The 16,659-nt window shown below is 37.8% G+C and overlaps 1 protein-coding gene across 1 annotated transcript in view; it reads right to left on the bottom strand.

Moving 5' to 3' along the window:
* Positions 1–8,337, bottom strand: part of LOC149183137 (cold-responsive protein kinase 1-like) — a 73,295-nt gene extending 64,958 nt beyond the window's left edge. The window contains exon 1 of the mRNA XM_089414844.1: positions 8,174–8,337. Coding sequence (XP_089270970.1) covers positions 8,174–8,337 — 164 coding nt within the window. The remainder of the gene's footprint in view (positions 1–8,173) is intronic.
* Between the last annotated feature and the right edge of the window lie 8,322 nt (positions 8,338–16,659).

Genomic DNA, 16,659 nt, shown 5'->3' with positions numbered 1-16,659 from the left:
TACTTAAAGGGTTACCACAGGAAGTAATTTCAGACCTTGGAGATCCAAAATTATAGACATAAAACAGATTTAATATCGAGCTCCTACAAAGTGAAAAAAGGTGTGTAATTTTTTTAAATTTTTGCATAGGTTTGGTTTTAAAAATTAGTTTGAAGGAATTCAAAGGCATAGTGAAGAATTATTATTGGTAATTGATGCCTCGAAGAAAGAAAATGGAAACACCTAGTAAGCAACCTGAAAGCTCTAGCATGAGTCATGAAGAAGAGGAAGAAATTCTACATGATATATCAAAATTATGAGACCAAGTGTCATAAAATTCACTCACACAAAAAACAATAGAAGCTAAGATGGATGGTTTAAAGAAATACATAGAAGCTAAGATGTATGGCATGGAAACTAAGATGGATGGTTTAAAGAAAGGCATAGAAGCTAAGATGAATGACGCGGAAGCTAAGATGGATGGCGTGGAAGCTAAGATGGATGATTTAAAGAAAGGCGTGGAAGCTAAGATGGAAGATTTGAACACAAATTTGACAAAGTTTCTACAAGAAATTCTTACTAATGGTGAAAGGGTAGTAAAGGAAACTCATGATGAGAACAAAATAAATGTTAATAATGATTTCATAGACTCTAACTTTGGATCGAAGAACCACCATGTTCCAAAGATTGATATGAGGAAGTTTGATGGCAAGGATCCCATAACATGCATACTATATATGGAGCAATACTTTGATCTCCATAATGTGAAAAACACACAAAAGGTATGCATCACAACTTTATATTTGGAACCAAATCAGTTTGTATGGTATCGATGGCTCTTCTCTCGTAAACAAATTGTCACTTGGGCTAATTTTATGGATGAAATGATAACACATTATGAGGATACAAAAAGTGACACTTTTTTTAGCCAATTGATAAATCTCAAACAAAATGGTTCAATGATGGAGCACATTGAGGACTTCCAAAAATTGAATATAAGGGTAAAAGATATTCCAGAGGAGCATAGGATTGATGTGTTCATAGGGACTTTAAAGGATAGCATCCAACATGGGGTTCACCTTTGGGAACCTAATACATTGGAGAAGGCATTCAAGTTGGAAACAAAAATGGAAAGAAAAATTATGGCAACAAGGAAGCCTACCACTCACAATCACAAAGATGGAAGTGTTGTTGCCCCTAGCCATCCACAACCGAAAAGATTGACACCACAACAATTGGAAGAAAAAAAAGTAAAAGGACTTTGTTACAGGTTTGATAGCAAATACACTAAAGGTCATAAGTGCGCTAAGAAGAAATTATTTTACATAGATTGTGAAGAGGAGGAAGAAAATGAACAAGAAATATCAAAAGAAGAGGATATACACCAGGAACAAACCCTAGAGAAAGAAGAAATGAATCTGACCATATATTGTAATGAATTGGCTGGAATTACCACTCCTTAAACTATCAAGATAGAAGGGCATATCAAGAAGAAAAATGAAATAGTGTTGATTGATTCGGGTAGTACCCATAATTTTATTCATTGTAATATAGCCAAGGAATTGAATTTCTTCATATACCTAGCACCGGAGTGTCAACTGATAATTGCAAGTGGAGGAACCATAAATTGCTCAGGAAAGTGCCATAATATCAATCTATCCATGTGAGAATATGTGAGGAACCATAAATTTCTCAGGAAAGTACCATCATATCAGGCTATCGATGGGAGAATATGTATTGAATAGCCCAATTCTTTCCATTCCAATGGGTCATGCTGATGTTGTACTAGGAATCCAATCGCTACAATCCTTGGGTACAATAGGTTTTAATTTTCAATAACTTTTTGAAATTTTCTTCAGAAGGAAAGGAAGTTGAATTAAGGGGTATCACAGGGAAATTGGGAAAGATAATCAGCTCTAACAGAATGTCAAACATTCGAAAGAAAGAACAACGATGCATAATTGCATAACTATGTTCACTAGATGTTCCCACATCGAAATCATCTATTTCTCTAGATCTCCAAAAAGTATTTGAAAATCATTCCAAGGTATTTGAGACTCCCGAAGGCCTCCCACCTATTCGTGATCATGATCATGCTATCCATTTGATTCCAAGAAGTGTTCCTACAAACATCAGGTCTTATAGATATCCGTATGCCCAAAAGAGTGAAATTGAACGTATGGTTGTAGAATTGCTAGAGGCTGGTATAATTCAACCTAGTCAAAGTTATTCCTCTGCTCCAGTAGTATTGGTTCACAAGAATGATGGATCATGGTGCATGTGTCTAGATTATAGGGAGCTCAACAAGCTCATTATTAAAGATAAATTTCCCATTCCTATCATTGATGAATTATTGGATGAATTTCATGGATCAATTCACTTCACCAAGTTGGATCTTCGTTCAGGATATCATCAAATCAGAATGAAGACTGAAGACATTCCAAAAACAACATTTAGAACTCATGAGGGTCATTATGAATTTTTGGTCATGCCTTTTGGTCTTACCAATGCACCTTCTACATTTCAAGGTTTGATGAATTCCATTTTCAAACCCTTCCTCAGAAAATTTGTGTTAGTATTAATCGATGATATACTAATCTACAACAAGTATTGGAAGGATCATGTTCAACATGTTGACATGATTCTCAAACTATTGGAGGAGAAACAATTATATGCAAAACGATCCAAATGTTTCTTTGGAGTACAAGAGGTGGAATATATGGGTTATATTGTATTTCATGAAGGTGTTAATGTATACCCTAGCAAAATTAAAACCATTAAGGAATGGAAAATCCCCACATCAATAAAGCATCTGCGATGATTTCTTGGGTTGATAGGGTATTATCACAAGTTTGTTAAGAATTATGGGAGAATAGGAGCACCTCTAACAACATTATTGAATAAAGATTCATTTTCATAGACTCCAAGAGCAACGAAGGCCTTTGAACATCTTAAAGAGGCAATGTGCCAAGCACCGGTCTTAGCTACACCAAACTTCACTAAAACTTTTATTTTGGAATGTGATGCCTCAAGAAATGGAATTGGTGTTGTTTTAATGCAAGAAGAAAGACCCATTGCTTTCGAAATTTTTCCAATCAAAGGACAGTATTTACACAAAGATATTTATGAGAAGAAAATGCTGGCAATACTACATGCACTTAAAAAATAGCGACCACACCTACTGGGAAGACACTTTAAGGTAAAAATAGATCATGATAGTCTTAAATACTTTTTAGAACAAAATATTATCTTCAGAAGAGCAACAAAAATGAGTCACAAAGATGTTGGTTTATGACTTTGAAATCATCTACAAAAAAGGGAAGAAAAATGTTGTGGCAGATGCACTCTCAAGAAAGGATGAGGATGTGGAAGCATTTCTTTGCACCATTTCTATTATCCAACCAGATTGGATAAATGAAGCAAGGGATGAATGGAAGAATGACGAAGAAGTGTGGGCACTCATTCAAAAGATACAACAAGATCCTAGTACATTTGATACATTTAGCTGGAAAAGTGATTCGTTATGATACAAAGATCAGTTATACCTATGTAAGAATTCCCAACTCAAACAAAGGATTCTTAAGGAATTGCACACCTCTCCCTTAGGAGGGCACTCACGATTTCTAAAAACTCACCACAAGGTTAAAAAGGATTTTTTTTGGGATGGCCTTAAATCGGATATTCAAAAGTTTGTGGCAGAATGTTTGGTTTTCCAACAAAATAAATTTGGAACAATTAAGACCTCAGGTCTATTACAACCTTTATCCATTCCTAGCCAACGTTGGAAGGAGGTTTCAATGGATTTTATCACAGGTTTACCCAAGTCTGAAGGAAAGAGTGTTATCATGGTAGTAATTGATAGACTTACCAAGTATGTACACTTTTGTGCATTATCTCATCCATTTAAAGCCAGTACAGTTTCTACTGCATTTATGGAAACAATTCAAAAGCTACATGGAAACCCAAATATTATTGTAAGCTACAGAGATCCCATTTTCACTGGAAATTTTTGGATATAATTATTTTCTTGTCTTGGTACTTAGTTAGCTCATAGATCATCTTATCATCCCCAATCTAATGGGCAAACTGAGATAGTGAACAAATATTTGGAAGGATATCTTCGTTGCTTTGTATTTGATAAACATACATAATGTGCCAAATGGTTGCCTCTGGTTGAATGGTGGTATAACACTTCCTTCCATACTGCAACAAAAATGACCCCATTTATGCCACTTTATGGATATCCTCCACCATCCATCACATCATATTTAAGATAAAATTCTAAGGTTCAAGCAATGGAAGATCACATCGAGCATCAACAAGAAGTTCTCCAACTCTTAAAGGATAACCTCACTTTGGCGCAGAATAGAATGAAACAGCAGGCAGATCAACATCGTAGCGAAAGAAGTTTTGATGTAGGTGATTGGGTATTCCTACCGTTACAACCATATAAACAAATGTCCCTCAAGCAAGCTAAGAAGGATAATAAATTATCACCAAAGTATTATGGTCCATACAAGGTGTTGCAAAAGATAAGTACTATGGCATACAAATTGCAGCTTCCTGAGTGCACCCAGTTTTCCATGTTTCATTCTTAAAGAAGGTTATAGGTGACAAACTCCCAATTCAAACAATACTGCCAGAACTTGATGAGGAAGGAAAAATCATATTGGAATCTGAAGCAATCAAAGAAACCAGAACTTGATATCTACGAAATCGATTAATTTCAGAGTATCTCATCAAGTGGAAGAACTCACCCGTTGAGGATTCCACATGAGAGGATGAGAAGTTTTTACAGAAGCATCCAGAACTACTCAAGCGTTGAGGACAACACCTTTTTGAAGGAGAGGGGCATGTTAGGTCCCTATAATACTAGTGATTCCCCCATTACTATTGTCATTGTATCCCTTATTATTATTGTTGTGCCCCTATTATCCTTATATTGTTATTGTGCCCCATAGCAGCCCACTCTTGTTATTTTTGTGCCCTTGTATTATTATTGTTAGGTCGTCTTTGTTTATATTATGACCCCTTAGACTCCTATATTTAGAAAGGAGGTTTTGTCATTTGTATCATCAAATAATTGTTCATTTGTGTAATGTAAAGGAGGTTGCCCCCTCGAAGAGGTTGATTTCTAAGTCGTTGATCTATATTTTCTATCTTTTTGTGAGCTCGTTTCATAACAAATCTAACAAACAAAAAATTGACTATCAACAAATTTAGTGTTTGACCATGGACCAAATGAAAGGAACACATTCCTCACTTTTTGAACGCTTTAGAGCCCTATGCTTCAAAACTTAATTTTTCTGCTTTGCTTATTATATTCTACTAACATATGATTTTCTATGTTGATGTCGAGGGATGGCTTGTGTAAGAAGAAAATGGCCCTGGGTATTTGTATAAATTGAAGTCGGAAGTAATCTAAATGTCATGCGTCAAGATGGAATTTTCTTATAAATAAGCATTGTTTAGTTAAGGGTTTTCAAGATGCAGGGGATAAGTGGTCAGCAGGCAATGGATAAACGCTTATAGCTTCTTTTTACTAGATTTTTTACCATAATTATTAAGTTTGAGTTTAAATTCAATTTCATATAAAAACAAAAATTCCTTTTAAGGAAATTGAAAACTATACATTGTATCAATATCTAAAAAATATTTTTTTTTTAAATTTTATAAAGTCAAAATCAATCATCTAAATATTCATAACGTCAAAGATATTTCCGAAATTATTTTTAGTCATATTATGAATGTTGTAAATAGAATTGCATATCATAGTCAGTGAAAAAAAGTTCCTCTTCAAAAAGGGTGAATGAGAAGGAAGGGAACAAATCTATGACATAATAAAGGAAGAGCAAATCCCAAAAATTTAGATAGGTTGGTTAATCAATAAATAGTAGTTAATGAGGATATTTTGTAGCTATACTATGAAGTAGTTTCTTAATGATTATATACTATGAAATAGTTTCTTAATGATTAATTGAATAAATAATACATCAAGATAATCTTTATAGAATTGGTTTGGTGTTTTAAATATCTAAAAAGTGTAGAAACCATGTGATTTTAATTTTCCAAAAAAAAAATTAAACAAAGGATTAGATTTTAGCCAATCTTACTTACAGCAGACAATTGCATATTATTCGTTATACTCATTGATCACATTTATTATTATGTTTGAGAGAGGTAGTAATGTTTAAAAAGAAAAGACAAAATAAAAAATACCAACTATAGTTTCACAAAAAAAAATTAAAAAAAAAAAAATGAAGTGCTACTTTCTAAACTACTTTATCTTGAAAGTTAAATAAAATTAATAATATTGAGCCAGGATGGAAATTTAAATAACCAAGCTAATTTTATGAAGGGAGAATATTCTCAGATTTGTGGTTTTTAGTATTCATTAATAAAATATTTCACTAATCACTTCGACTTCTTGTTTTTGTAACAAAAAAAATCCAGACTTAGATAAGGAAAACGTAAATAATTCTGAAAACATCGGAGCTCTTAAAATCCTAGGAAGTTGGACGATGCATCTTTCCAGTTTCCAACCATGTGATTGAGTGAGAGGATCTTCTTGCTTATTTATTTTACTTCAGAAAAATACGAGCAACTATTTGAACATTGTGCATTCTTTAGTCGTTCTAGGGCTTGCCCATTCCTAGTCAGACCAGTTCATTGGGAAATCTCGGCTATTCCAGATTCGTGTGGCAGGCTCTAAGAAGTTGCAGTAACTTTCATGTTGACCATTTATGGAAATATTAATGTCTTTCCCTTGGCCCACGGTTACCGTATTCCTTTTCTGGGCGGCTACTAAAATACTAAACTTTGCTAGTTTTCACCCAGCACCTTATGGTCACCCCTCTCTTATTGGAAAGGAAAAGGAGGAAAGGCACAAAACTTCACGTACACAATAACATGAGCTGCGAATTTTCAATTAATCAACCAAATTTGATTATTACAATAAACCCGATGAAGGGTATTTAAACATTTTCGATTAGTGACTCGCCTAAAATAACTTGACATGCAACCACACACTAAATTCGACTATGACTTGATTTGACTTAACCTAACTCCCTAAATTTAGCCAACTCTTCATGCGTGAGTAATTATCTTATTTTAACGCTCCCCCTTAATTATGATCGTATGACTCAACATAACTTAAACATGATTCAACTATTCCTGTTAGGCTTACAATAGAAATTAACTCACTTATCACTCAAACATGTCCGCTGCTCTATGTCTCAACTAGGCTTACAATGACTCAAAACTTTTACAATTTTCCATTTTCTTTTTCTCTGCTTTTCTGTATCTTCAAAATTGCTTCATTCTTAGTTGCACTTTCTTGTTGTAAGATCCATATTTCTTTACTTGTTCTCGCTGCAATTTTTCTTTGACTTTTCTTGAATTTATGCTGAAACACAATATAATCTTGTCTTCTACACCTTCCTCTTCAAATATTCACTCAACCATGGACTACTGCTACAAAATTGCATCTTCAAACTCTCTTCTTTGTTCTTCTTCTTACGCTTCATATTCCTTTCTTTCTTTCTACCATATTTCTTGATAGCATAATCTTATTTCTTCTTGACTCCATTACTGAAAATTTGTTTCAATGCATTCATCTTTGTCTTTAGAAACATCCATGTCCTTCCGTGCATCATGTTCTTTATATTCTCTTTTAGCTAGACTATTATCATGTTAACTTGCACATTCAAAATCAATATTAAAAATATCTTCATTATGCTCTTGAGTGAGAGCTTCCTCCTCTACCTCTTATTTCTCTACCCTTTTTTCTTCTATCATTGAATCATAATTTTCATTTTTCCCCTTTTAACAACCTCTGTTGCTGTAAACATGTTGTCTCCACTTGGCTTCCAGACAAAAGTGGGCTTCTCTCACCAAATAACAACATATCAACAAAAGCTTTTTTTGCATCATGTGCAACCACTCATCACTAGTTATATTATCTTCATTAAATTTAACATCAACATAATTTTCAATTACCCTATGGTGGGTTATCTAAGCATGCATGTGTTCATTAATAATTTCAATTTCATCAAATCCATCAGCTGCAGCTGGATGCATCAATAGACATCTCACTCTATAGTCATCATCCACATGTGCTTTTTCACAGTGGGATTCACCATCATCTGCACCTTCCACGTTACAATGGAGTCCTTGAGCATTCATATCCTCTTACTTTGCTTCTGCTTCTCTCTCTGCAATCTTTGTCGCATCTTCTTCATCCACATGCATGCTTGCATAACGGGTTTCAATTTTGTGGTATTGACAACCATCATCCACTTTTGAGTGGTATTCTCCAAGCCCTGTTGTCCTCTTACAGTCTTGCTCATCTACACTCATATCCGCGACTAACTCAACAGACTATGACGCATCTTGTTGTTGTATGTCAGTCCCCGTTGCATGATATTATTCTTTCAAGATTTTCTATGTTTCCATGGAAGTCATAGCTTTTGCTACCTTGCACATAACTGCTTCGCCCATTGCTTACTGAATAAAACTCAAAACCAAGACATATGAACTCAAAACATTATCATACTTCACAAACCAGATTTTTTTCTTTACAAATAAAAAAATCTTTGCAAAACGCTAAACTTTGACTCAAATAAAACCCCCTCTTCTTTTATTTTTAATTCTCTTTAATAAGAAAATCAAAAAATCACTTTTATAGAATCTCCTTCTCTAATCAAATAAAACCCTTCTTTTTATACCATACATCAAAAAAAAAACTTTAATTCCAACCTTTCAAATAATCTTATCAAAGCCTTGTTAAACCTTTATACACAGCTTTTTAATAAACTGCTTTATATTTCCATACAATAACATAAAACAATCTTTATAAAAGGAACACCACGTATTAAAAAAAGGAGTTGTCTTTAGTGTCAATGTTTGGACTTTTGGGTGTCGGAATCCAGTGGAAAAAATTGAGGTGAAATCTTGATTTAAGTTATTTAAACTAGTTTTTTAACTTTGTATATGGATTTAACAATCTCGAAAACCTGTAGGGCACTTCGATTGCATAAGATTACCCATCAAGCTTGTGACTTCAATAAATTCTTGCCAGATTTTATAGAAATTTGACCAGAAAAACCAGCTGTAAAACTTCCAAAAAATCTCACTAAAGACAAATCCAAAAAAAATCTTAAGATATAAACCCACGTGAATTTACCTACCCGCACACTTTGTCGTTGAGTTTTTGTATGGCTCCTTATATTTCAATTGCAATTCAACTTATTTCTTGAGTGGCTAAGTGTTACCACCCACGTAATAGTTTGCCAAATGCCTTAAAAACGAGCTACGAATGTGGCAATTCCATGGCACTGCAGGCCAATGCTCATCCACGCACGCAATGATAGAAACAACTTTTGACTCTTATTACTCACACAGTGCGGTTCTGCTAGTTGCTGCTATCAGTTTTTTGAATCTTATGGTGGTGTGATTTTAGCTTTGATACTAATTTATTGGAAATACAAATGAGGAAAGGCACAAGATTTCACATACACAATAATATGAGTTGTGGTTCTTCAATTGGTCAACCAAACTTGATTATTTCAACAAATCTAGTGAAGGGTATTTAAACCTTTTCGATTAGCCACTCCCCTAAAATAACTTGACATATAACTACACACTAAATTAGACTATGACTTAATTGGACTTGACTTGACTTAACTAGACTCCCTAAATTTAACCAACTCTTCATGCATGAGTAATTAGCTTATTTTAACATCTCCCCCTTTGAATCATTCGCCCCTCTACAAAAATATAACTTGACATACAACCACACTAACTTCGACTATAACTTAATTCGACTAAAAACTCCGTAAATTTAACCAACACTTCATATATAGACAATTAACTTATAACATCTCCCCTTTAAATCATTCACTCATTCACTCCCTCTACAAAAGTGTGAGTAATTAACTTATTTTAATATCTCCCCTTTGAATCATTCAGTCCCTCTACAAAAGTATTCGCTCAAAATGAATTATCCTTTATGCCCGTATTAGAAAATGATTTTTTTTTTAAGTATTGATCCGCCTATACATGTCCATTTGATTGATTCTCTAATTCAAACCCTCCAATACCACCCACATTGTCACGCCCCCAAGCTTGGCGGTAGTCTTTCAACCGCCCTTGGCGAGGTGCGGCACCACCAAACACTCTCTTTTCACCAATACTTATGTTCGTGGACTACGCCTAACCACTTACTTCTACTTAGTTTGTGTTTCGCAACCAAGTATTATTAATGTTATCCTTTATACCAATGAATACCATACACATTCATTATCATCGGCAATTATAAACGAAGAACACAATTGCACAGTATAAAGGGAGGGGCAACTCCTTGAACAATGAGTCTGCCCGAATAATATATTATACAGTCTTCAATTTTACAAAGCTTTACAAGTATACTTGGAAACTCTAAGTTTCATACTTAGCCAAATTTACAATCTTCGGCAAACTCGATTGCCTAGCTCGTCGGCACCTCTGCACGGCCGCCACACGACTCACTAATCCTTCGTTCACCTCGTTGTACGATCGTGTTGTTTGCCCAACTTTGGCGTGCCTCCAAGTCGCCACACACAGGTACCTCTTCCCGAGACACACCTTTGTTCACAATCTCAACACTTCACCAAAAGTCACACCGTGCACACTTGCACGACGGGCGAGCACTCACCTGAGTCACCCAAGAACCCGTGCCAATTCGTCGCACAAACCAGGCGCCACACATACACCGTGCACGCCTTTCTCCGCCCGGCGGGCGACCTTGCCCGCGCCCTTTACCCAAAACCAAGATGTGCATTCACCTCCGTGCGGCCTTGCCCAAGAACGGGCGCATCTCCTAAACTGTGCCTTCCTCTTGCTGTGTCCACCTCTAAATATGCACACTTCTTTTACATGAGCGAAGTCGTTGTGTGATGAGCGATGGTGCCAAATGAATCCATCGCATGACTTGTTTATATGGGTGGCAGGGCGAGTTAGATCACCCGGCCGACTCGTCCTCCACACCTTACGCACCCACACTTCATCACAATTTACCCCGTTAGCTTTGTCTCCAAGTGTGGTCGGCCCGTGGGTGTTCCTCCACGCTCCCACGCCTATAAACAGCTCGCCCTCCTCTATTATGTGCATAACTTCACGCATATGTGAATCTGAGCTTCACACTTCTTTTAAACCGGGTGCCCGAGGGATGAACAGGCTCGTCGCACGAATGGAAGGACTGCAGGTCCTTACATCCTCCTCCTTCTGAAGTTGTTGTCGTCCTCAACAACATACCATCCTAGTAGCCATCCACCATGATCATCATCAATATATGTCTCATCCTCGGTCAATGATGTCAACTCCTCCACATACTGCAAACATACCTGCAACATATGTAGAACTTCCATCTCCATCATGTGTCATCCTCATCATGTGAACTGTCCTCCTCGTCTGCCTAATGTCAACATCTCTCTGGTACACTGCTAGCCCCCATGACTTGAACTAGTCAGGTGATCAGTCCAACTGTCACTCTCAAATCATAAGAATGTCCATCCTTATGCCTTCACCAGTCTATCTCGGATTCTGCCACATCCTGGACTCACCAAGAATCTCACCCATGCTCAGGTCCATGGAAACTCCATCCCATCTGCAATATGTCATGATGCTTGATGCTGAACCATCCCTGCACCATCTGTCATACCTACTCACCCTGTTTTAAGGACTCACTGCCATGAGTAGCTAACAATGAGCCCCATCTTCTATGTCATCTAAGAATATGTGGAGGGAGTAGAGCCTGAAGGCTCACCCTCACTAATCAACTCAATCCATCTGTCAGGATCTTCAATCTCCATCCTTTGTAGATAAGTGACCCGATCCTCCTCTCGGACGTTCGGCCTCACATATGCCTCAGCATCATCATCATCATCCTCGACCACTTCTAGCCTTCTTGAAAAATCCAAGATACTATCTAAAAGTGTCCTGATGACCAATGACTGCTCGGTAAGCTTTGTCTCAACACTAGACAACCACTTACTCATATCTTCCATCCGCTTCTCATCCTCCATTTGCATCACTGCCAATTCACAATCAGGCTTTGTCACACCAATGGTTGGAACACCAATGGGTACATCCTCCCTTCCATCGTAAATGTACAGCCTCTTTAAATGTGGAACAATCATAGCATCGAACTATTTCAAGAATTCCATCCCCGGCACTACCTCATAGTCATCTATCCGCACTATAGTGAAGTCGACCTTCCCTGTCCACTCACCTAGTGTTCTGTCCACCTTTTCAGCTACACCAAGAACACTATTAGGAGGATAATTGACTGTTTTCATCTGTGCCTTCACTGGTACAAATTTCAGCCCAATTCTTCTCGCAGTATCTTCACCCATGAAGTTGTGAGTAGCCCCACTATCCACCATAGTAAGTATATCAGCACCCGCAATCTTCATCCGAACATACTCCAAACTGTTCCTCTCAGGATCCCTCGGAGAGATCACCTCTGTAGCAGCAACAGCACCAAGTATCTGCATCATCCCCACATAAGCTTCTTCATTCTTTGCATTAGATTGTGCAATCGCAGCCACTTTTGGTCTGGAAGGACAATTCTTCACCGTATGCATTTCAGCACAAATCCAACACTTCAAGGCTTTCTTCATCTTCGACTTATCGTCTGATTTCGAAGCATCATCCTTCTTCTTCTCTTTCGGCTTATCGGACTTCTTCTTCCTATCATTAGAAGTCTCATCATAATGCTCCACCAACCTGTCCACAGCAACAAAAGCTTCCTCAAGTGTTTTAATCTTCTGCCTCTTCACTTCATTGCGTGCCAAGGCTTCAACCCAATAATGAAGTTGAATACCTTGTCCCTCTCCGCCATGTCAGGAAGTTCCAGAACTGCACTTGCAAACTCCCACTGATATGTTTGAAGGCTTTGTAGGAATTTACAGGGTAAGTTCCTCAGAAAGAATACCAAAAGGACACTGCTCACAACCAGATCACAGATCAATACACCAGTATTTTTGACGTGGTTAAAACCCTCAAAGAGGGAAACAGTCCACGGCCTGTCCCAACGTGGGTACTACAGGCAATTTATTAATCAAAGAATGAAAATTTACATAAGCTTCTCTCATGCACGGATTACCCGAACAATGACCCTCCATGCGCTTTAAATAGAACTCATGGACCAATCGAGTGTCAAGCCACGGATCAAGTGTCGGTAATACCGAGGAGAGAATGAACCGTCGGATCACTACATATCGTGACCGTCGGATTGTAAGTTACAAAATGTACAACGGTAAAGAAACACACTTTACCTAACTCTATACCTAACTCTATACTAGACCAAGTTGAACTTAACTATTTCCTATGTGTCGGAATATCCTAACATCCCCCCTTAAGAACAACTTGGGATAGGATTGAAGGATTTACAAATATGACACAATAGGAGAAGGAAGGAGGCACTAGAGCCTATCCCCCCTTAGTGACAACTTCCTGAACTCCAAGCATATATCGAAGTTTAGTGAACTTCGCCTCTGTGAGAGCCTTTGTGAAGATGTCTGCAACCTGATCATCTGTTGAACAATATTGCACTTCAAGAACATGGTCATGAATGAGCTTTCTGATGAAGTGCATGTGTAGTTCAATGTGTTTGCTGCGCTGATGCTGGACTGGATCTTTGCATAGCTGAATGGCACTTTGATTATCACACCAAAGTGTGGGTGGATGTTGCTGCTCAAAGCCAAACTCTGATAGGATCTGACGAAGCCACAAGGCTTCCTTACTAGCTTCCACGGCACCACGATATTCTGCTTCTACTGACGAAAGAGAAATGGCAGCCTGTTTCTTACAAGCCCATGTAATAGGTCCTGAACCAAGAGTGAAGACATAACCAGCAGTAGACTTCCGATCATCAGGGTCACCAGCCCAATCAGAATCAGTGAAACCAACTAACAGAGGATCTGCTTTGGCACTGTAATGAATCCCAAACTGTACTGTACCTCGAACATAACGAAGTATTCTTTTAGCTGCTTTCCAATGACTTTCACGGGGGTTTTGCATAAAACGAGCAACAAGGCCAACAGCAAAGGAAAGATCAGGACGAGTATGGGTTAAATACAAGAGTTTTCCTACAAGTTGACGGTATAAGGTAGCATCAACTTCAGGAGAAGTACAAGAGACTGAAAGTTTGACTCCAGACTGAAAGGGAGAAGGGGCTGGCTTACAGTCTTTCATGTGAAAATGACGAAGAATATCACAAGCATACTTGGACTGGGAAAGGAAAATACCCTCCTTGGATTGCAAGACTTGAAGACCGAGAAAATAGTGTAAGTGTCCTAAGTCTGTCATTTCAAATTTCTTTTTAAGGCTGGACTTCACATGGTTTATAAGGTTGGGATCACTACCAGTAAGAATAAGATCATCAACATAAAGAACAAGGATGATAAGAGAGTTGCCCACTTTCTTGGTGTAGACAGTATTGTCAGAATGACACCTAGAAAAGCCAGATTCTAAAAGAAAGCTATCCATTTTGGCATACCAAGCCCGAGGAGCTTGCTTGAGGCCATAAATGGATTTCTTAAGTCGACAAACAATGCTGGAGTCTGTTTGTATGAAGCCAAGGGGTTGTTCCATATAGATTTCTTCCTGCAAGTCCCCATGCAAGAAGGCAGATTTAACATCCAACTGATGGACTTCCCATTTTAAAGACGCAGCAAGGGAAAGAACAAGGCGGATAGAGTTCATTTTGGCAACAGGGGAGAAGGTTTCAGTGTAGTCAATGCCTTCAACCTGTGAAAAGCCCTTAGCAACGAGACGAGCTTTGTGTTTATCAACTTTCCCATCTGGTCCATACTTGGTTCTGTAAACCCATTTACATCTAACAAGTTTGCGTCCCTTTGGTAGAGGAACAAGATCCCATGTATCATTTGTCATCAATGAATGATATTCTTCATTCATAGCTGCTTCCCAATGTGGATGGCCTGAAGCTTCTGCAAAAGTGTCAGGATCATGATTTACTGGAGCTTGAGCCAGTAAAGAAGAGGCTCTTTCAAACTGAGAACGTGTACGTCGCTGATCTGTAGGATCACCGACAAGATCACCTGCTGCATCCCGAGTAGCACGGACCCATCTTGGAAGTTGAGGATCCTGAGAAGGTGGGGGAGGATTATCATCCTCGCTTTCATCATCTGAAGAAGAAATGTTTTCAAAAGTAGAAGAGATAGGAAGAGGTGGCACATCCGCCGGACTAGGCTCGCAGGCCGATTTATTTTCATCAAATTTTACATCTCTTCTAATGATAACATTTTTGGACTTAAATGGAATAAGTCTATAACCTTTTACATCTTCAGAATATCCAACAAAAGTACATTTCTCACTCTTAGGTTCTAAAGCTTTATGCTTTTCATCTGGAATATGGGCCCATGCTTCACTTCCAAACACACGAAAGTGACTTACATCTGGTTTAATGGAACTCCAAGCTTCTTCTGGAGTGATATTCTCTAGAACCTTAGTAGGAGTGCGATTGATTATATAATTTGCACAATTAATTGCTTCGGCCCAAAAACTAAGACTGAGTCCTTTAGATTGCAGCATACAATTAGCCATTTCCTTTAAGGTGCGATTTTTCCTTTCAGCTACACCATTTTGTTGTGGAGTGTATGGAACAGTATGTTGCATTTGAATTCCATTTTCGGTGCAAAAGTTGATGAATGTGTTTTTAACATATTCTCCACCATTATCAGTTCTTAGCTTAAGAATTTGATGTCCAGATTGTTTTTCAACAAAGGCTTTGAAGGCCAAAAATGTGTTAAATACTTCGCTCTTGAGTTTTAAGAAGTATACCCAAGTGCGTCTGGAGAAATCATCAATGAAAGTTAAGAAGTACTTGCAGCCAGAGAATGAAGCAACAGGAAGAGGACCACATAAATCACTGTGCACAAGCTGTAAAGGGGCTGAGGCGTGCCAAGAGGCACGTTTGTCAAAACTGTCCCGATGATGTTTTCCGAGTACACATCCGGAACAAACACCATCTCTGCAAGATACCATAGGAAGACCTGTCACCATATTTTCTTTACATAGATGCTGAAGGGAGCGATAGTTTAAGTGACCAAATCGCTCATGCCAAAGTTTGCTCACTTCAACATTATGAGCAACAAATACTGAGGGAAGATTTGATGACCCAAAGTTGTGAAACTTATACAACCTTGTGGAATCATCAGCAAGACCAGTAGCTAGAATCTATTTAGGATCTTTTAGATCCTTGATTACAACATCATGAGGTGAAAATTCAACAATTTTACCTTCACCTGAATGAGTTATCTGATAGACAGATAGAAGGTTGCAGGATAAGGTTGGAACACATAATACATCATTAAACTGACCTTTGTCTAGATGAACAGTTCCAGTCCCTACAACATTAAGAGATCTATCATCACCAACATATATATTTTTGGTGTTACAATCATTTAAAGAAGAAAACATGGCTTGGTTTTTGGCCATGTGATAAGAGGCTCCAGAATCAATGAGCCACTCATGAGAATGAGAAGAAGAAGAAGATACATTTAATGCATAACCAGACTGAGATGATTGACAACGACATGCAGAAAGTGCCATTCCGGAAGTTGAAGTTGAAGTAGGCTCCACATGGATGTTATGTTTCTTCATTGCGGCTTCCAAGGC

The sequence above is a fragment of the Pinus tabuliformis genome, chromosome 3_2, assembly GCF_031772625.1.
Source record: "Pinus tabuliformis cultivar Carrire ecotype Pingquan chromosome 3_2, CPIR1, whole genome shotgun sequence".
In the NCBI taxonomy this organism is placed as follows: domain Eukaryota; kingdom Viridiplantae; phylum Streptophyta; class Pinopsida; order Pinales; family Pinaceae; genus Pinus; species Pinus tabuliformis.
Note: the sequence above shows the minus strand (reverse complement) of the source record. Positions and strands in the feature narration are given on the sequence as shown.